Source organism: Monodon monoceros, unplaced genomic scaffold (genome assembly GCF_005190385.1).
Source record: "Monodon monoceros isolate NGI ecotype Baffin Bay Population unplaced genomic scaffold, NGI_Narwhal_1 Super_Scaffold_6, whole genome shotgun sequence".
NCBI lineage: Eukaryota > Metazoa > Chordata > Mammalia > Artiodactyla > Monodontidae > Monodon > Monodon monoceros.
Genome location: NW_021703783.1, coordinates 40,615,335 through 40,635,713, shown reverse-complemented (window position 1 = coordinate 40,635,713; position 20,379 = coordinate 40,615,335). Strand labels below are relative to the sequence as shown.

General features: G+C 44.8%; 1 protein-coding gene across 2 annotated transcripts; it reads left to right on the top strand.

Moving 5' to 3' along the window:
- Positions 1-873: 873 nt before the first annotated feature.
- Positions 874-20,378, top strand: AAAS (aladin WD repeat nucleoporin). Of its 2 annotated transcripts, XM_029205644.1 has the most exons (16): positions 874-1,130; positions 9,370-9,497; positions 12,270-12,325; positions 12,638-12,729; positions 12,925-12,971; positions 13,227-13,325; positions 13,647-13,790; positions 18,002-18,122; positions 18,464-18,588; positions 18,776-18,836; positions 18,990-19,080; positions 19,311-19,404; positions 19,492-19,559; positions 19,715-19,796; positions 19,905-19,989; positions 20,119-20,378. In XM_029205644.1, exons 1-16 carry the CDS (start codon positions 1,008-1,010, stop codon positions 20,344-20,346), a joined length of 1,644 nt encoding a protein of 547 aa, XP_029061477.1. In that variant the 5' UTR covers positions 874-1,007; the 3' UTR covers positions 20,347-20,378. The 2 variants fall into 2 exon arrangements, with proteins under 2 accessions (XP_029061477.1, XP_029061478.1); XM_029205645.1 differs by lacking the exon at positions 9,370-9,497 and having other exon boundaries at positions 944-1,130.
- The last annotated feature ends 1 nt before the right edge of the window (position 20,379 follows it).

Here is a 20,379-nt window from a genome sequence, read left to right as displayed (position 1 = left end):
AGCCCCCATTCTGCATTAGATTCCAGTTCTAGTTCCATCCTTTGGAGTTAGAATAAGATCAATCTCACTTGTTTTAAAAAATTGATTTACAATATTATATTAGTTTCAGGTGTACAACACAATGATTTGATATTTTTATAGATTATACTCCATACAAAGTTATAATAAAATATTGGCAATATTCCCGTGCCGTACATTACATCGTTGTAATTTATTTATTTAATACCTTGTAGTTTGTACCTCTTAATCCTCTTTACTTGTTTTTGCCCCTCTCCTCTCAATCTCACTTTCATTCTGTAGTCAGAATGCCTTATACAGGTTTTGGTATTTTTAGGTCCGATCTCCCTGTGCCTCTTTCCTTATGGTGATATAACAGTACGCATCTCATGGAGTTGTTGTAAAGATTATACAAGCACTTATCATAATAAGTGCTCATGAAATGTTAATTTCCCAACTGTTCCCACTTTTCCTTCTAGGAGGCCTAACCCCGTGGGCTCTAGGTTCCGGCGGGCACTGCACTCTCCCTCCCAAGGCCTCCCACCTGAGTTTCTGCCTTCCGGAGGCTTTCCCTCAACTTTCCAGCCAGCTGCCCCTGACACAATCCTGGGAGAGTTTAATTAGGTACTGCCCTGAACGTGGCTTATTTTGGACTTTTCGAGTGCTGAGAGTGAGTAGGAGAGTGTGCTGGGGAATTCGGAACTGGGAAAAACAGCAGTCTCACAGGAAACAAAAAAACGCTCCGACCCTTAATTAGTGGTCTGCCCTACGGACGTGTTTACACCGGCCCCCTCCGGCCGCCAGGCGGCGCGCGAGGACGCCGGAAGTCTGTCCCAGACTGCGCATGCGTCCTTCTTCTCCGTTACTCTTCCATTCACTTCCGTTGAGCTTTGCATAGCACTTTGTCCCAGGCGACTACCCGTACGCATCCTAGTCTAGCCGGGGAACTAAGAGTCGGCGGAGCGGGATCCAGGAGTTTGCTCAGTCCGGACGTCTTCGGGACCGGCAGGATGTGCTCCCTGGGGTTGTTCCCTCCGCCGCCGCCTAGGGGACAAGTCACCCTATACGAGCACAATAACGAGCTGGTGACGGGCAGTAGCTATGAGAGTCCGCCTCCCGACTTCCGGGGCCAGGTGGTCAGGGCGAGGAGGGAGGAGACCTACAGGCATGGGGGGGCAGAGTCGGAGAGAATGGGGGAGCAGAGGCAACGTGATAGGGGCGGGGTCGAGGTCCTCAGACTGGAGTATTGGAAACAGCCTGGCTCAGGCTGGAGAAGAATAGAAGGGCTGGGATGTATTTAAGAGCTGGGATTGGAGGATAAGGGATGCTGAGGGGCTGTGGTGCGGGCCTAGTGGGAACGGAGAGTGAGGGCGAATCTAGGGTATGTGAGGGTGCAGGAGGACTTCTGAAAAGTTGGTACAGAATCTGGGAGAACTGGGAAGGCACAACCTGGGGAGAGTTTTTTCCTGTGGTGTTTCTGGGAAGGAAAAGGAAGAGAAACTTACATTTATTGAGCGTTTGCTTGGAAGAAAGGCTCTGAGTCAGGTGTTCTCCACAAATGTTTTAATAATGTGATTTAATCACAGCAACCCTATGAAATATTATTCTAGTTTTACAGATAAGGGAGCTAAGACCTGTTTCCCTGTCCACAAGTGTTATATATATTTTTTCTTTTTCCTTTAACATACTTATTGGAGTATAATTGCTTTACAACGTTGTGTTAGTTTCTGCTGTATAACGAAGTGAATCAGCTATATGCATACATATATCCCCATATCCCCTCCCTCTTGCGTCTCCCTCCCACCCTCCTTATCCCACCCCTCTAGGTGGTCGCAAAGCACCAAGCTGATCACCCTGTGCTATGCAGCTTCTTCCCACTAGCTATCTGTTTTACATTTGGTAGTGTATATATGTCAATGTTGCTCTCTCACTTCGTCCCAGCTTACCCTTCCCCCTCCCTGTGTCCTCAAGTCCATTCTCTACATCTGTGTCTTTATTCCTGTCCTGCCCCTAGGTTCATCAGAATCGTTTTTTTTTTTTTAGATTATATATATGTTCGCGTACGGTATTTGTTTTTCTCTTTCTGACTTACTTCACTCTGTATGACAGACTCTGGGTCCATCCACCTCACTACAAATAACTCAATTTCGTTTCTTTTTATGGCTGAGTAATATTCCATTTTATATATATATGCCACATCTTTATTATTTTTTTAAATTTATTTTATTTATTTTATTTTTGGCTGCATTGGGTCTTCGTTGCTGTGCACGGGCTTTCTCTAGTTGTGGCGAGCAGGAGCTACTCTTCGTTGCGGTGCATGGGCTTCTCACTGCGGTAGCTTCTCTTGTTGCAGAGCATGGGCTATAGGTGCATGGGCTTCAGTAGTTGTGGCATGCGAGCTTCAGTAGTTGTGGCACGCAAGCTCTAGAGCGCAGGCTCAGAAGTGGCTCCCGGACTTAGTTGCTCCGCGGCATGTGGGATCTTCCCGGACCAGGGCTCGAACCCGTGTCTCCTGCATTGGCAGGTAGATTCTTAACCACTGTGCCACCAGGGAAGCCCACATCTTCTTTATCCGTTCATCTGTCGATGGACACTTAGGTTGCTTCCAGGTCCTGGCTATTGTAAATAGTGCTGCAATGAACATTGTGTTACATGACTCTTTTTGAATTATGGTTTTCTCAGGGTGTATGCCCAGTAGTGGGATTGCTGGTCATATGGTAGTTCTTTTTTTAAGGAACCGCCATACTGTTCTCACTAGCTGTATCAATTTACATTCCCACCAACAGTGCAAGAGGGTTCCCTTTTCTCCACACCCTCTCCAGCATTTACTGTTTGTAGATTTTTTGATGATGGCCATTCTGACCGGTGTGAGGTGATACCTCATTGTAGTTTTGATTTGCATTTCTCTAATGATTAGTGATGTTGAGCATCTTTTCATGTGTTTTTTGACCATCTGTATACCTTCTTTGGAGAAATGTCTATTTAGGTCTTCTGACCATTTTTGGATTGGGTTGTTTGTTTTTTTTGATATTGAGCTGCATGAACTGCTTGTGTATTTTGGAGATTAATCCTTTGTAAGTTGCTTCGTTTGCAAACATTTTCTCCCATTCTGAGGGTTGTCTTTTCGTCTTGTTTATGGTTTCCTTTCCTGTGCAAAAGCTTTTAAGTTTCATTAGGTTCCATTTGTTTATTTTTGTTTTTATTTCCATTTCTTTAGGAGGTGGGTCAAAAAGGATCTTGCTGTGATTTATGTCATAGAGTGTTCTGCCTATGTTTTCCTCTAAGAGTTTTATAGTGTCTGGCCTTACATTTAGGTCTTTAATCCATTTTGAGTTTATTTTTGTGTATGGTATTAGGAAGTGTTCTAATTTCATTCCTTTACATGTAGCTGTCCAGTTTTCCTAGCACCACTTATTGAAGAGGCTGTCTTTTCTCCACTGTATATTCTTGCCTCCTTTCTCAAAGATAAGGTGACCATATGTGCATGGGTTTATCTCTGGGCTTTCTGTCCTGTTCCATTGATCTGTATTTCTGTCTTTATGCCAGTACCATACTGTCTTGATTACTGTAGCTTTGTACTATAATCTGAAGTCTGGAAGCCTGATTTGTGCAGCTCCATTTTCCTTTCTCAAGATTGCTTTGGCTATTCAGGGTCTTTTGTGTTTCCCTACAAATTGTGCAATTTTCTGTTCTAGTTGTGTGAAAAATGCCATTAGTAATTTGATAGGGATTGCACTGAATCTGTAGATTGCTTTGGGTAGTATAGTCATTTTCACAATGTTGATTCTTCCAATCCAAGAACATGGTATATCTCTCCATCTGTTTGTATCATCTTTAATTTCTTTCATCAGTGTCTTATAGATTTCTTCATACAGGTCTTTTGTCTCCTTAGGTAGGTTTATTCCTAGGTATTTTATTCTTTTTGTTGCAGTGATAAATGGGAGTGTTTCCTTAATTTCTCTTTCAGATTTTTCATCATCAGTTTATAGGAATGCAAGAGATTTCTCTGCATTAGTTTTGTATCCTGCTACTCTACCACATTCATCAATTAGCTCTAGTAGTTTTCTGGTAGCGTCTTTAGGATTCTCTCTATATAGTATCATGTCATCTGCAAACAGTGACAGTTTTACTTCTTCTTTTCCGATTTGGATTCCTTTTATTTCTGTTTCTTCTCTGATTGCTGTGGTTAAAACTTCCAAAACTATGTTGAATAATGGTGGTGAGAGTGGGCAGCCTTGTCTTGTTTCTGATCTGAGAGGAAATGGTTTCAATTTTTCACCATTGAGAACAATGTTGGCTGTGGGTTTGTCATATATGGCCTTTATTATGTTGAGGTAGGTTCCCTCTATGCCTACTTTCTGGAGAGTTTTTATCATAAATGGGTGTTGAATTTTGTCAAAAGCTTTTTCTGCATCTATTGAGACTATCATGTGGTTTTTATCCTTCATTTTGTTAACGTGATGTATCACATTGACTGATTTGTGTATATTGAAGAATCCTTGCATTCCTGAGATAAACCCCACTTGATCATGGTGTTTGAACCTTTTAATGTGCTGTTGGATTCTGTTTGCTAGTATTTTGTTGAGGATTTTTGCATCTGTGTTCATCAGAGATATTGGCCTGTAGTTTTCTTATTTTGTGACATCTTTGTCTGGTTTGGTATCAGGGTGATGGTGGCCTCATAGAATGAGTTTGGGAGTGTTCCTCCCTCTGCTATATTTTGGAAGAGTTTGAGAAGGATAGGTGTTATCTCTTCTCTAAATGTTTGATAGAATTCGCCTGTGAAGCCATCTGGTCCTGGGCTTTTGTTTGTTGGAAGTTTTTTAATCGCAGTTTCAATTTCAGTGCTTCTGATTGGTCTGTTTATATTTTCTGTTTCTTCCTGTTTCAATCTCAGAAGGTTGTGCTTTTCTAAGAATTTGTCCATTTCTTCCAGGTTGTCCATTTTATTGGCATATAGTTGCTTGTAGTAATCTCTCATGATCCTTTGTATTTCTGCAGTGTCAGTTGTTACTTCTCCTTTTTCATTCTAATTCTGTTGATTTGAGTCGTCTCCCTTTTTTTCTTGATGAGTCAGGCTAATGGTTTATCAATTTTGTTTATCTCCTCAAAGAACCAGTTTTTAGTTTTCTTGATCTTTGCTATTGTTTCCTTCATTTCTTTTTCATTTATTTCTGATCTGATCTTTATGATTTCTTTCCTTCTGCTAACTTTGGGTTTTTTTTGGTTCTTCTTCCTCTAATTGCTTTAGGTGTAAGGTTAGGTTCTTTATTTGAGATTTTTCTTGTTTCTTGAGGTAAGTTTGTATTGCTGTAAACTTCCCTCTTAGCACTGCTTTTGCTGCATCCCATATGTTTTGGGTTGTTGTGTTTTCATTGTCATTTGTTTCTAGATATTTTTTGATTTCCTCTTTGATTTCTTCTGTGGTCTCTCGGTTATTTAGTAGCATATTATTTAGCCTCCACGTGTTTGTATTTTTAAATTTTTCCTGTAATTGATATCTAGTCTCATAACGTTGTGGTCGGAAAAGATACTTGATACGATTTCAGTTTTCTTAAATTTACCAAGGCTTGATTTGTGACCCAGAATATGGTCTATCCTGGAGAATGTTCCATGAGCACTTGAGAAGAAAGTGTATTCTGTTGTTTCTGGATGCAGTGTCCTATAAATATCAATTAAGTCCATCTTGTTTAATGTATCATTTAAAGCTTGTGTTTCCTTATTTATTTTCATTTTGGATGATCTGTCCATTGGTAAAAGTCAGGTGTTAAAGTCCCCTACTATTATTGTGTTACTATTTCCCCTTTTATGGCTGTTAGCATTTGCCTTATGTATTGAGGTGCTCCTATGTTGGGTGCATAAATATTTATAATTGTTATATCTTCTTCTTGGATTGATCCATTGATCATTATGTAGTGTCCTTTGTCTCTTGTAATAGTTTTTTTTTGTTTTAATTTATTTTTGGCTGCATTGGGTCTTCGTTGCTGCACGCAGGGTTTCTCTAGTTGTGGCGAGCGGGGGCTACTCTTCGTTGTGGTGTGCGGGCTTCTCATTGCAGCGGCTTCTCTTGTTGCAGAGCACGGGCTCTAGGCACGTGGTCTTCAGTAGTTGCGGTGTGCGGGCTTCAGTAGTTGTGGTTTGCAGGCTCTAGAGCGCAGGCTCAGTAGTTGTGGTGCATGGGCCTTGTTGCTCCACAGCATGTGGGAATCTTCCCGGACCAGGGCTCAAACCCATGTCCCCTGCATTGGCAGGTGGGTTCTTAACCACTGCACTGCCAGGGGAGCCCCTAGTCTTTGTTTTAAAGTCTATTTTGTCTGATATGAGGATTGCTATTCCAGCTTTCTTTTGATTTCTATTTGCGTGGAATGTCTTTTTCCATCCCTTCACTTTCAGTCTGTATGTGTCCCTAGGTCTGAAGTGGGTCTTTTGTAGACAGCATATGTATGGGTCTTGTTTTTGTATCCATTCAGCCAGCCTATGTCTTTTGGTTGGAACATTTAATCCATTTACGTTTAAGGTAATTATTGATATGTATGTTCCTATTACCATGTTCTTAATTGTTTTGGGTTTGTTTTTGTAGGTCTTTTCCTTCTCTTGTGTTTCCTGCCTAGAGAAGTTCCTTTAGCATTTGTGCTGGTTTGGTGGTGCTGAATTCTCTTAACTTTTGCTTATCTGTAAAGGTTTTAATTTCTCCATTGAATCTTAATGAGATCCTTGCTGAGTAGAGTAATCTTGTTTGTAGGTTTTTCCCTTTCATCACTTTAAATGTGTCCTGCCACCCCCTTCTGGCTTGCAGAGTTTCTGCTGAAAAATCAGCTGTTAACCTTATGGGGATTCCCTTGTATGTTATTTGTTGCTTTTCCCTTTCTGCTTTTAGTATTTTTTCTTGTATTTAAGTTTTGATAGTTTCATTAATATTTGTCTCGTTGTGTTTCTCTTTGGGTTTATCCTGTATGGTACTCTCTGTGCTTCCCAGACTTAATCGACTGTTTCCTTTCCCATGTTAGGGAAGTTTTCAAGTATAATCTCTTCAAATATTTTCTCAGCCTCTTTCTTGTTCTCTTTTTCTTCTGGGAGCCCTATAATTCGAATGTTGGTGCGTTTATGTTGTCCCAGAGGTCTCTGAGACTGTCCTCAGTTCTTTTCATTCTTTTTTCTCTTTATTGTGCTCCCTGGCAGTTATTTCCACCATTTTATCTTCCAGCTCACTTATCCTTTCTTCTGCCTCAGTTATTCTGTTATTGATTCCTTCTAGAGTATTTTTTAAAATAAATTTATTTATTTTATTTATTTATTTTTGGCTGTGTTGGGGCTTCGTTGCAGTGCACAGGCTTCTCATTGCGGTGGCTTCTCTCATTGTGGAGTATGGGCTCTAGGCGCATGGACTTCAGTAGTTTGCAGCACGCAGGCCCAGTAGTTGTGGCTCACGGGCTCTAGAGCACAAGCTCAGTAGTTGTGGTGCATGGGCTTAGTTGCTCCGCGGCATGTGGGATCTTCCCGGGCCAGAGATTGAGCCCATGTCCCCTGCATTGGCAGGTGGATTCTCAACCAGTGTGCCACCAGGGAAGCCCCTAGAGTATATTTTTTAAATTAATTAATTTATTTATTTTTGGCTGCGTTGCGTCTTCATTGCTGCGTGCGGGCTTTCTCTAGTTGCAGTGAGCGGGCGCTACTCTTCATTGCAGTGCACGGGCTTCTTATTGCAGTGGCTTCTCTTGTTGTGGAGCACAGGCTCTAGATGCACGGGCTTCAGTAGTTGTGGCTGGTGGGCTCTAGAGCTCAGGCTCAGCAGTTGTGGCACACGGGCTTAGTTGCTCCGCGGCATGTGGGATCTTCCCAGGCCAGGGCTAGAACCCGTGTCCCCTGCATTGGCAGGTGGATTCTTAACCACTGCGCCACCAGGGAAGTCCAGCCCCTAGAGTTTTTTTTTTTTTTTTCGCGGTACGCAGGCCTCTCACTGTTGTGGCCTCTCCCGTTGCCGAGCACGGGCTCTAGAGCACAAGCTCAGTAGTTGTGGTGCATGGGCTTAGTTGCTCCACGGCATGTGGGATCTTCCCGGACCGGGGCACGAACCCGTGTCCCCTGCATCGGCAGGCGGACTCTCAACCACTATGTCACCAGGGAAGCCCCCCGTAGAGTATTTTTAATTTCAGTAATTGTGTTGTTCATCACTGTTTGTTTGCTCTTTAGTTCTTCTAGATCCTTGTTAAATGTTTCTTGTATTTTTTCCATTCTGTTTCCAAGATTTTGGATCATCTTTACTATCATTACTCTGAATTCTTTTTAAGGTAGTTTGCCTATTTCATCTTCATTTATTTGGTCTTGTAGGTTTTTACCTTGCTCCTTTGTCTGTAACTTTTTTTTTTTTTTAAAGAAGATGTTGGGAGTAGGAGTTTATTAATTAATTTATGTATTTTTGCTGTGTTGCATCTTCGTTTCTGTATGAGGGCTTTCTCTAGTTGTGGCAAGCGGGGGCCACTCTTCATCGTGGTGTGCGGGCGTCTCACTATTGCGGCCTCTCTTGTTGCGGAGCACAGGCTCCAGACGTGCAGGCTCAGTAGTTGTGGCTCACGGGCCTAGTTGCTCCGTGGCATGTGGGATCCTCCCAGACCAGGGCTCAAACCCGTGTCCCCTGCATTAGCAGGCAGATTCTCAACCACTACGCCACCAGGGAAGCCCTGTAACGTATTTTTTTTGTCGTTTCTTTTTTTTTTTTCTCTCTTTTTGATGGTGGTGCTGTATTCCTGTCTTACTGGTTGTTTGGCCTGAGACGTCCAGCACTGGAGTTTGCAGGCAGTTGGATAGAGATGGGTCTTGGTGCTGAGATGAGGACCTCTGGGAGGCCTCACTCTGATTAATATTCCCTGGGTCCTGAGGTTCTTTGTTAGTCCAGCGGTTTGGACTCGGAGCTCCCAGCACAGGAGCTCGGGCCCGACCTCTGGCCTGGGAACCAGGGTCTCGCAAGCTTCGTGGCGTGGTAAAAAAAAAGAAAGAAAGAAAGAGAAAAAGGAGCAGTACAATATCAAAGAATAAGAAACAAAATAAAATTAGAAAGATAAAAAATATATTAGGAAAAATAAAACTATAGTTGAAGCAACTGGTTGCTGGGGGTTACTCCTGTCCCCTTAGGTGTCCATGGTTCCCCAGCGGTGCCTGGTAGGTGCCCTAGTTGTGAGGAGACACGAATTCCACATCCTTCTAGTATGCCATCTTGACTCCGCCCCTCTCCACAAGTGTTATATTTGTGGAAATGGGAAACAGGTCTCTGGAGCCTCTTACCCTCAGCCCTGCCGAGGGTTGGAGATGGCAGGAAGTTCAGTAGAGATCTAGGGAAGAGACTGACTCACTGTCATGCCTCATTTCTGGCTCTAGTGGATCAATCTTCCTGTCCTAAACCTTACTAAGGATCCCCTGAAGACCCCTGGGAGGTTGGACCATGGCACAAGAACGGCCTTCATCCACCACCGGGAACAAGTGTGGAAGAGATGCATCAACATTTGGTGAGACATGGCAAAGGGTCTCTTGGGCCAGTGGTCTGCAGATCCTGGAGGCAATGAGGTCACCACCCCCTCTGCCTTGGCCTTCCCAGCCCTCTCTAGCTCAGAGCTGTGTATCATTCAACATATCAAATTATCAGTCCTTTTTGTGGAACTCAAGGCTGTGCAACAGTAGTTCCATTTCAACTCCAGTGACTTGCTTTCCTTTTTGGTTTAATTCTGTGAACCTGTTCCCTCCTTATGTCATTATTACTTTCTGAGCCTTTACTTGAAGCTCAGCAAGGTTAGGTATAAGGTTGCAGCGAATAATCTCATACATAGGTCATTCATTTTGCACACGTAGGAGTGAAACCTGGATTGAATTCCTGGCTGTGCCACTTTTTAGCTGTGTGACCTTGGTCAAGTTACTTAATCACTCTGTCCCTCAATTTCATCTGCAAAAGGGAGCCTATCTTACAAGGTTGTAGTGATGATTAAGTGAGTAAAACACTTAGAACAGTGCCTGGCCCATATTAATCCCATCAAGAGTTAGCTATTATCATCATCGTCATCATCATATGTAGGATGAATTCCTGCAAACGAAGTAGCTGGGTTCAAAGGGTATGTTCATTTGTAATTTCATGAGCTATTGCCATATAGTCCTCTGTTTAAGTTGTACATATTTACAGACCTACCACCAGTGTATGAGACAACTATACTCCAATAAAAATTAAAAAACAGGGCTTCCCTGGTGGCGCAGTGGTTGAGAGTCCGCCTGCCGATGCGGGGACGCGGGTTCGTGTCCCGGTCCGGGAAGATCCCACATGCCGTGGAGCGGCTGGGCCCGTGAGCCATGGCCGCTGAGCCTGCGCGTCCAGAGCCTGTGCTCCGCACTGGGAGAGGCCACAACAGTGAGAGGCCCGCGTACCGTAAAAAAAAAAAATTTAAAAACAACAACAAAACAAACACAGTGTATGAGAGTGCCTGTTTCCTAACATATGTGCTATCAAGCTTTGATATTTGATATTGCATTACAGTTTCATTTGCATGTCAGCTTGAGTGCAGCTAAACATCAAGTCATGGTCTGAAAAGCCATTCAGTCCTGGGTGCTTTCTCACTTTCTGCCTCTCTAAATGCTGCTTCTCTTCCTGCTCTTTTTTTTTTTTTATGAGGTACGCGGGCCTCGCACTGTTGTGGCCTCTCCCGTTGCGGAGCACAGGCTCCAGACGCGCAGGCTCGGCGGCCATGGCTCACGGGCACAGACGCTCCACGGCATGTGGGATCTTCCTGGGCCGGGGCACGAACCCGCGTCCCCTGCATCGGCAGGCGGACTTTCAACCACTGCGCCACCAGGGAAGCCTCCTGCTTGCTCTTAAATGTTGGTGTCCCTAGGCTGGACTTGTGATTGATGCTCCACACCTGGGTGTTCACTTGTCTGCCCAACACCCTCAGTTAGAGATATTCCACAGGCTTCGTACACTCAGCTTCTTCAAAATCAATCTCTTCATTTTCCTCTCTAAGCTGGCTTCTTCCTTGTGTTTTTCATCTCAAGGAATAGCCTTCCTAGTCATATAGAAGCAAGTGGTTTGAATGTAGGCTCTGGGGCAGGCAGACAGGTTGAATCCTGACTCTGCTATTTCCTACCTAGTTCACCTTTGATAATTAACCTCTTCACACTCTCTGTTCTCTCATCTAAAAATGCTGATAACAATACCTGTTTTGTAGGGTTGTGATAAAGGCTGAATTAGATGATGCATGTGACCCATCTAGCCCAGCCCTGGCACAGTGTAAGCAGTATTAGATGCTATAATTATCACCTGCGTGTTTCCCTTGATATTGCTCTTTCCCTTACTAATGTCTAATTAGTCCTCAAATCCTGTCCATTCTACTTCCTCGAGCACTCAAATCTGTCTTTTCTCCATCCCCAGTGGTTCAGGCCACTTTGGCCTTTCTTCTAGACTCCTGAAGTAGCCTCTTAACCCATTTCTTTCTCTGCATTCTTTTTCCCCTCTAATCTGCAGCCAGACTGATCTTTCTAAAATGCCAGTGTGATCAGTTTATTCCTCAGCTTAAACTCTTTCTGTGGCTTTCCATTCACTATCTTAGGGCAAGTCTTTTTTTTTTTTTAATAATTTGTTTCGTAAATTTATTTTATTATTATTTTTTATAAATCTACCTACTTATAAATCTATTGTTTATCAATCGATCTATTTTTTCTAAATCTATAAAATTTATTTTTGGCTGTTGGGTCTTTGTTGATGCGTGTGAGTTTTCTCTAGTTGCAGTGAGCGGGGGCAACTCTTCGTTGCAGTGCATGGGCTTCTCATTGCGGCGGCTTCTCTTGTTGCGGAGCATGGGCTCTAGGCACTCGGGCTCAGTAGTTGTGGCTTGCGGGCTCTAGAGCACAGTCTCAGTAGTTGTGGCGCACGGGCTTAGTTGCTCCACGGCATGTGGGATCTTCCTGGACCAGGGCTTGAACCCGTGTCCCCTGCATTGGCACATGGATTCTTAACCACTGTGCCACCAGGGAAGTCCCTTAGGGCAAGTCTTGACTCCTTGATCTGTGCACAAAGCCCTGAAAGACCTCTGAGCCTTAGTTGCCTCACTGGTGGACAATTTATATATTGTCCTCTCATGGGTACAATGAAAGGACTATATAAAGTACATGTCACATAGTTGTCACTCATTAAGTGACATGACATTTAATACATGTTTATTGAGTGAATGAATAGATGAACTTAGAGAGCAGACTGAAGGGATCAGAGTAAGTGACTCACAGCTCCCTCTCCTGTTCAGGCGTGATGTGGGACTTTTTGGTGTGCTGAATGAAATTGCAGACTCAGAGGAGGAGGGTAAGTGTGTTTACCTCTAGCCTTCTCTAGTTTTATGGTTGCCATCTCCCGTCCATATTCTCCCTAATTCATCCCAATACCTGTTGGCCCAGCGCCTTTCCCTTTAGCCCTGTATTTCCCAGCCCATTTGACTCTGCTGGTGCCATCTTCTCTTCCCCTCTACCTACCCCCATACCATAGAGTGGGTGTCCGGAGCACTTGTTGGGTGGAAGGATCTGGGGAGTGCTTGCCCTTGCTCGTCCCTCACCTAGGAGGGTGCCCAGTGAGAACCCTGCGAATGGTTTAATCACAACTGCTTTCTCAACCCCACAGTGTTTGAGTGGGTGAAGACGGCATCCAGCTGGGCCCTGGCACTCTGTCGATGGGCCTCCTCCCTCCATGGGTCTCTGTTTCCCCATCTGTCTGTAAGTTTGGCTTCCCCCCGGCCCTCCCTGGCTGCTGCTCCCCCACTCCCACCCCCTCTCCACTTCCTATGTCTTAGGGTCAGGGTGTGATGAGAAGACTGCAGAGGGTATGAATGGTCCAGCTCCCCTGTGGGAGCATCGAGGGGATAAGCTCCTTTTTTCCCAGTGCAACCTCTATCTGCTTTGTTATTACAGCTCAGGAGTGAAGATTTGATTGCTGAATTCGCTCAAGTCACAAACTGGTGAGTGTACAAGCTCTGGAGCTTTTGTGGGAAGCAAGTCCTGAACCTTGGAACTTCTTCTGGGGAGAGGGAAATCAAGGCAGAGACTCCTCATACCCCTTTCCTGACTGCTCCCCACATTCTCCCTCCTACCGCCCCCAAAAAGAAAGAAAAGCAGTGAAAAATAATAGTGTCCTCACACAGAAGGGAACCCGAGCTCTGGGCCGGGAATGGCGAGGTGCAGGTCGGGACTCCTCACCCTCACTCCTGCCCCAGGTCCAGCTGCTGCTTGAGGGTCTTTGCGTGGCACCCACACACCAACAAGTTTGCGGTGGCCCTGCTAGATGACTCCATCCGTGTGTATAATGCCAACAGGTATGTGTGGGGCACGCTGGGTGGACTCGGAGTCTTCAGTCTCCATCGGTCAGTCCCCACTTCCTTCTCCAGCCTTGGTGCCCAGGGAGTGCTGCAGTTCCTGGGCCTGGTCCATGGCTCCTTCCAGAACTGGGGTCAGGGAGGCCCCACAACTGGATGCGTCCTCTTTCCAGATCCAGTCTTTATCCTGTCCTCTGTCCCACAATACCCACAGGCCCTGGATGATCAGCTTTCTCTCTGGATTTCCCTCCTCAACCACAACTCAGGTCGCTGCGCCTTAGTGCCCCTGCTTTGACCCCATCCCCTCCCCTTTCACCCCAGCACTATAGTCCCCTCCCTGAAGCACCGGCTGCAGCGAAATGTGGCGGCCCTGGCCTGGAAGCCCCTCAGTGCCTCCGTCTTGGCTGTGGCCTGCCAGAGCTGCATTCTCATCTGGACCCTGGACCCCACGTCCTTGTCTACCCGGTGAGTCCCAGCAGTCTCTCTCTTACCTTGGCCTGAGGGTCGTGGCCATGCTGGGGTGGTGAGGAGGTCTGGAAGGAGAAGTTCTTTTTCCTCACGGCACTTCCCAGGGCTATGGGAGAAGCAGACCTAAGGCCAAGGTGGAGGTGCTGAGAAGATCTAATCTAGAGAAAGGGACAGAACTGGGGGCTTCTGGGATTGTGGGGAGTTTGTACCTATGGATCATGGATTGGAAAGACTGTCTCTTTCAGAGGACTGCCAGATGTAGGTTTAAAGGAAAGGGGGAAGGGAATTAATATGGATAAAAGCTGAAACCGATGAAATTGGAAAAAATCCCCATGAGGACTAACTAAATATAAAACCAGAAACTGGTTCTTTAAATTATGAATAAAGAAGAAAACCTTTTGGCCAGCCTTAATAAGGTAAAATAGAAAATCAAAGTACACTATTTTCAAAATGGGAAAGGAGAGATAACCGCAAATATGGAAGAAAATAGAATTATTAGAGCATATTATATATAAGTTTAACAGATTTGAAAACCTAAAGGAAATGTTTGTCTAGCAAAATATATGTTATCAAAGTGGACTGTAGAAGCAATTAAAACGGATGAGCTCTACCCCTAAAAAAAGATGCCAGGCTGAGATGGTTTTATGAGAGTTCTATCTAATTGTCAAAGAAAAGATAATCTCCATGTTATCTGAACTAATCCAGATCATAAAAAATTTGGAAAGCCTCCTGATTTGTTTTATTTTCCTTTTAATAAACTTTGCGCATAATTTTAGATTTTTAGAAAAGCTGCAAAGATAGTAGAGTTTTGGTATACCCTTCACATCATCGTTAACGTCTGATATAACCATGTTAGATTTGTCAAAACTGACATTTGTACATTGTTATTAACTAAACTCCAAACTTTGTTCTAATTTCACCAGTTTTCTCATTAATGTCCTCTTTCTGTCCCAGGATCAATCCTGATTTATTTCTTTTTATACAAATCTTTTTAAATATATATATATATATTATTTATTTGGCCACGCGGGTCTTTAGTTGTGGCACTCGGAATCTTTGTTGTGGCATGCGGGATCTTTCATTGCGGTGCATGGGCTCTCTAGTTGTGGCACACAGGCTCTAGAGCACATGGGCTTGGTTGCCCCGCGGCATGTGGGATCTTAGTTCCCCGACCAGGGCTCGAACCCACGTCCCCTGAGTTGGAAGGTGTATTCTTAACCACTGGACCATGAGGGAAGTCCCCATCCTGATTTATTTCCATAAACCTAATGTAACCTAAACCTGACAATAGGTGGTATAAGAAAGAAAATATTTGAGCATAGATTTTATTTACTTACTTACTTACTTACTTCCCTCCTTCCCTCCTTCCTTACTTTACTTCCTCACCATGCCTCGTGGCTTGCGGGATCTTAGTTCCCCGACCAGGGGATTTTTTTGTTTTAAATTTTTATTGCAGTATAGTCAATTTACAATGTTGTGTTAGTTTCTGCTGTACAGCAAAGTGAATCAGTTATACATATACATATATCCACTCTTTTTTTAGATTCTTTTCCATATAGGCCATTACAGAGTATTGAGTAGAGTTCCCTGTGCTATACAGTAGATCCTTAGTTATGTATTTGATATACTGACCAGGGATTGAACCTGTGCCCTTGGCAGTGAAAGCATGAAGTCCTAACCACTGGACTGTCAGGGAATTCCCCTGAGCATAAATTTTTTAAAATGCTTAATAAAATATTAGCAAATAGAGTCCAAAAGCATATTTAAAAAAAAATCGTAACCAAGTAGAATATTCCAGAAATTAAAAACTATTCACCATTAGGAAGTCTATTAAAATGATTGTTACATTTGCAAATTAAAGGAGGAAAGTGTTTCTATAAATAAATGCCCTTCTCAATAAGCAGACATTCAGCTGAATACATAAACAGGAATACAAAGAGACAACCTAAACATAAAGAGTATATATGCAAAATCAGTGGCTACCATATTGAACAGTGAAATAGGAAATACTAAAGGTATTTCCAGTAATGTCAAGATAAAGACAGAGATGTCATTATCACCATTATGAACCAACATTATTTGTGGAGGTTCTTTTGAGGGCAGTTAAGACAAGAAAAGGAAACATGGTAAAGTCTTGTGAAAGAAGAGAAAATTATTTTTATTTGATGATATGATTTTAAACCTAGATAAGACAAGAGATTCAACCAAAAAAACCTATTTAATCTAATAAGAAATTTAAGTAGTAAGGTAACTGGATCCAAGAAACTGAAAATGTAATAGCTTCCCTTGGTACCAACAATAATCGGTTGAGAGATTGCAATGGAAAATATGTTCTATTTACAACAGGTACAACGATTACTATAGATTACCAGGAATAAATTGTTAAATTTATTTAATCTGTTAGACATCTGAAGAAAGTGGTTGAAGAATATTAAATAAGAGCTTAATTAATGGAGGGATGTGTTATATTCCTGGGTAGGAAAATTTAATCATGAAGATGTCAGATTAAGTGTATTTCCCATCAAAATTCTGCTGGCTTTTGTTTGTTTTCGTGAACTGGACAAAATAATAGAGTTTTTATGAAAGAATAAATGTGGAAGGATTGCCAAGAAAAGTTTGAAAAGGAAGCATATTGAGAGGAGATTTGCCCTACCAGGTATTGAAATATTTTATGAAGTTATAGTAACAGAAAGTTATTGGCATAAGATCAAACAGATCAGTGTAACAGAACAACATTCAGGAACAGATCTAAGAATTTATGGAAATTTAATATATGATTAATTTGGATTTGCATTGCAATAGAGTAGTTTTTTTTTTTTTTTAGTGGTTTTGGCATAATTGGCTATCTATTTAGAAAACAATACAGTTTGTCCTTGCTTTACATTTTATATACAAATAAATTCCAAGCAGACAAAAGAACTAAATGTAAAAATAAATAAATAAAAGGACTAGAAGAATGTATAGAATGCTTTTTGGCCCATTCAGAATTATAATATGATAATTATTATTTTTTTGGCTGCACCGTGAGGCTTGTGGGGTCTTATTTCCCTGACTGGGGATTGAACCCTGACCCTCAGCAGTGAGAGCGTGGAGTCCTGACCACTGGACCACCAGGGAGTTCCCAGTATGCTAGTATTATTAAAGTTGAAATGTTTGATAATATCCAATACTAGCAAGACTAGGAAAACTACAGGTAGAGTATATTGTGGTACGAACTTTTCAGAAAATATTTGTTGGCATATTTATCTTTTGAAAGGTTCAAGCCTTTTTTTACCTGCAATTCCACTTTAATACTCTATTCTACACAAATAATGACGAGTACATAAAGATATAGGGAATATTTTTTGCAGTACCTTTTGTAACAACTGAAATATCCATTTGTGGTGGCCTGACTGAGTAAATTATAGTTCATCTATTCAGTGGAATGCAGTGGGGCCACTGAAAAGAATGAGACGGATCTCTGTAAACTGATGTATTGTAAAGTTAAGAGAGTTAGTTGTAGACTGGTGACCTAAGATCTCATTAGAGCTTAAGGGGGGTATAGTTGGGAGGAGAAAGAACAAGGTGGCATTAATTTGGCTAGTAGCCTGTACCTGTCAGGCCAAGAATGTGGCTCTGGAGATACAGAGTTGACGGACACAGCCGGGGCCCCTCAACTAGTTCCCAGTTTAGTGGGGGGGGGGTTGCCACGTGCGCCGTCTTTGATGAGGAGAAAATGATGTGGGAGCGCTGGGGAGGGAAGCTGATTCTGACAAGGAAAGGCGGAAAGACAGAGTTAGGAGCACAGGCTGAATTCTGGAGAGTGGTGGATAACTGTAGGAAGAGAAGAGATTGGAACCTTGAAGTGATGGCATGGATTATCCCATGCTCCAGGCAGGATGGTCCTGTGGGGAGAGGGCTCTCATCTAGAGCAGAACATGCATCTCCCCAGCCCAGTACCTTCTAGTTTTACTGGTCAAAATTTTTGTCTCGTTCAGGCTCTTTTGTCCCTTTCACCCGTTTTCCTTTCTGGACCTCCTGATAGTGACTGCCCTTCCTTCCTTCTTTTTCTTTAACTTCCATGATCCTTATTCATTTTCCCCAACCTGGATTTGAACTCAGAGGGGCCACTGGGATTGGGAAGTTTTAGCAGGAGGAGGCAAGGGAATAGAATCTTGGGGCTTTCTTCCTGTTGTCTTCTGACTCCACACCCCGTTTCCCCTCGGCAGACCCTCTTCTGGCTGTGCCCAAGTGCTCTCTCACCCTGGGCACACACCTGTCACCAGCTTGGCCTGGGCCCCCAGTGGGGGTCGGCTACTCTCAGCTTCACCTGTGGATGCTGCCATCCTGGTGAGTTGGTCCCCACGCCTCTTTTGGTCATTTCAGCCACCCCAGACTTGAGGAGAGAGCTTTCTTTGCCTGGTGGTGGGAAATACCCTGAAGGAAGGAGAGGAATAGCTGTCCATTCAATCTTAAACATATCCAGGGGAAGGCGCTGCACCAGCCTGACTCCTCAGATGTAGATTTCTGCCTGCTGTCAGTATAAACATAACCCTATTTCCTCCTGTTTTAACTGTCCCTTTCCCACGTCCTCCTCTCTGGTTCTTTGTACCTTAAGGAAGGGCGGCCCCCCGTGGGATGGTAGGGATGCTTGAGTCTCCCCTGTCTCACTCTCTTCCCCTTTCTCCTAGGTATGGGATGTCTCAACAGAGACCTGTGTTCCCCTTCCCTGGTTTCGGGGAGGTGGGGTTACCAACCTGCTCTGGTCCCCAGATGGCAGCAAAGTCCTGGCTACCACTCCTTCAGCCCTCTTTCGGTGAGTAGGGGGAGGGCGGGGAGGGGGGCAGGAACGACCTAGAGAAAGGCACTAGGCTCCGGGAACTGCGAGTGCCACAACCTTCTGTCCGCGTTCCCATTCACCTGAATGTGGGACTGACAGGAAGGGAAGTCCAGGCTGTGACACCTAGAGTTCCTAAGCTGTGACCTGCCTCTCTTTGGCACAGAGTCTGGGAGGCCCAGATGTGGACTTGTGAGCGGTGGCCTACCCTGTCAGGGCGATGTCAGGTAGGAGGGACTGTGCGTCTCAGGAGCGGGGGCGGAGGTGGGCCCTGCTCCCCCAGGCGTGTCCCCCCACCTCCTCTACTTCTCTTCCTCGTGTGCTTCCCTCCTGTATTCCCATAGACCACTCTTTCCCTGCCTTTTGCTCCCTGACCCCAGACTGGCTGCTGGAGTCCTGATGGAAACCGCCTGCTGTTCACTGTGTTGGGGGAACCACTGATTTACTCCTTGTCGTTCCCAGAACGTTGTGGTGAGTCCAGGGAAACACTTCTGGATGCACAACATCTGGGGTAGTCGGAGGAAGATAGGAACCATCTGGAATATGCTGCTCTGAAGGATAAAGGGAAGAAGCTTGGGGAAAAAAAAAAAAAGGAATAAGCTTGGGAGCCTTGAGAGGTGTTGATGCCTGTGATGGAGAGGAGGCAGGGGCCAGTGGGAGGCCCCTTTCTTGTCCTTAAGAGCCTCTGCCCTGATCCGCAGGTGAGCGAAAGGGGTGCGTTGGAGGCGCGAAGTCAGCTACGATTGTAGCAGATCTGTCTGAGACGACAGTACAGACACCAGATGGAGAGGAAAGGTGAGCTGGGTGGGCGAGGGAGGGGCAGTGAGACAAAGCTGGGAGGGACCACGCTGAGCCCTCCCAACCTGCTGTTCTGACCCATAGGCTTGGGGGAGAGGCTCACTCCATGGTCTGGGACCCAAGTGGGGAGCGGCTGGCTGTGCTCATGAAAGGTAAGAGGAGGGGAGGGAGGCCTTTGCTCGGGCCGCACCATCTTCCCATTAATTGACTGTTTCCAGGCCCTGGCTGCAGTTCTTCTCTGCCCCTGCCCCTGCCCTGGGATTCTGCCTCCAGAGTTCCTTCCTATCCCTGCATCCACTTCTTACAGGAAATCCACGGGTCCAGAATGGTAAACCAGTCATCCTCCTTTTTCGCACTCGAAACAGCCCTGTGTTTGAGCTACTTCCTTGGTAGGTGCTGGGCAGGTGTGGTTCCCCCCGGCCTCCCATACCAAACCCATACCCTCTACACCTGCCTTCTGCCTCCAGCAGCCTGCTCACCTTTCCTTCTGCCCCTAGTGGCGCTGTCCAGGGGGAGCCAGGAGCCCAGGCCCAGCTCATCACTTTCCATCCTTCCTTCAACAAAGGAGCTCTGCTCAGCGTGGTGAGTAGGCCAGCTGCTGTGGTTGCAGGAGTGGGCTGAGGAGCGAGGGCTGCAGCTGTTGTGTGGCTCTGCTGTATGGCCTTCTTTGGGCTCAGACTGGTCAGACTTTGCTTTCCCCTCTCTCTGCAGTGCTGGTCCACGGGCCGGATCGCCCACATCCCTCTGTACTTTGTCAATGCCCAGTTTCCACGTTTTAGCCCAGTGCTTGGCCGAACTCAAGAGCCCCCAGCTGGGGGCGGAGGCTCTGTTCATGATCTGCCCCTCTTTACTGAGACGTCCCCAACCTCTGCCCCTTGGGACCCTCTCCCAGGGCCACCCCCTGGTCGGCCTCACTCCCCTCACTCCCGCATTCAATAATAAAAAGTGTCCTTTTTTTGTTTTCCATTCAAT

Bases quoted from the DNA above. Each gene is read 5' to 3' on its own strand.
- AAAS (XM_029205644.1), top strand. From the start codon at position 1,008: ATGTGCTCCCTGGGGTTGTTCCCTCCGCCGCCGCCTAGGGGACAAGTC. The intron at 13,791-18,001 runs GTGAGTCCCAGC...TCCCCTCGGCAG, and splicing joins CCCACGTCCTTGTCTACCCG to ACCCTCTTCTGGCTGTGCCC. The intron at 19,081-19,310 runs GTGAGTCCAGGG...CCTGATCCGCAG, and splicing joins GTCGTTCCCAGAACGTTGTG to GTGAGCGAAAGGGGTGCGTT.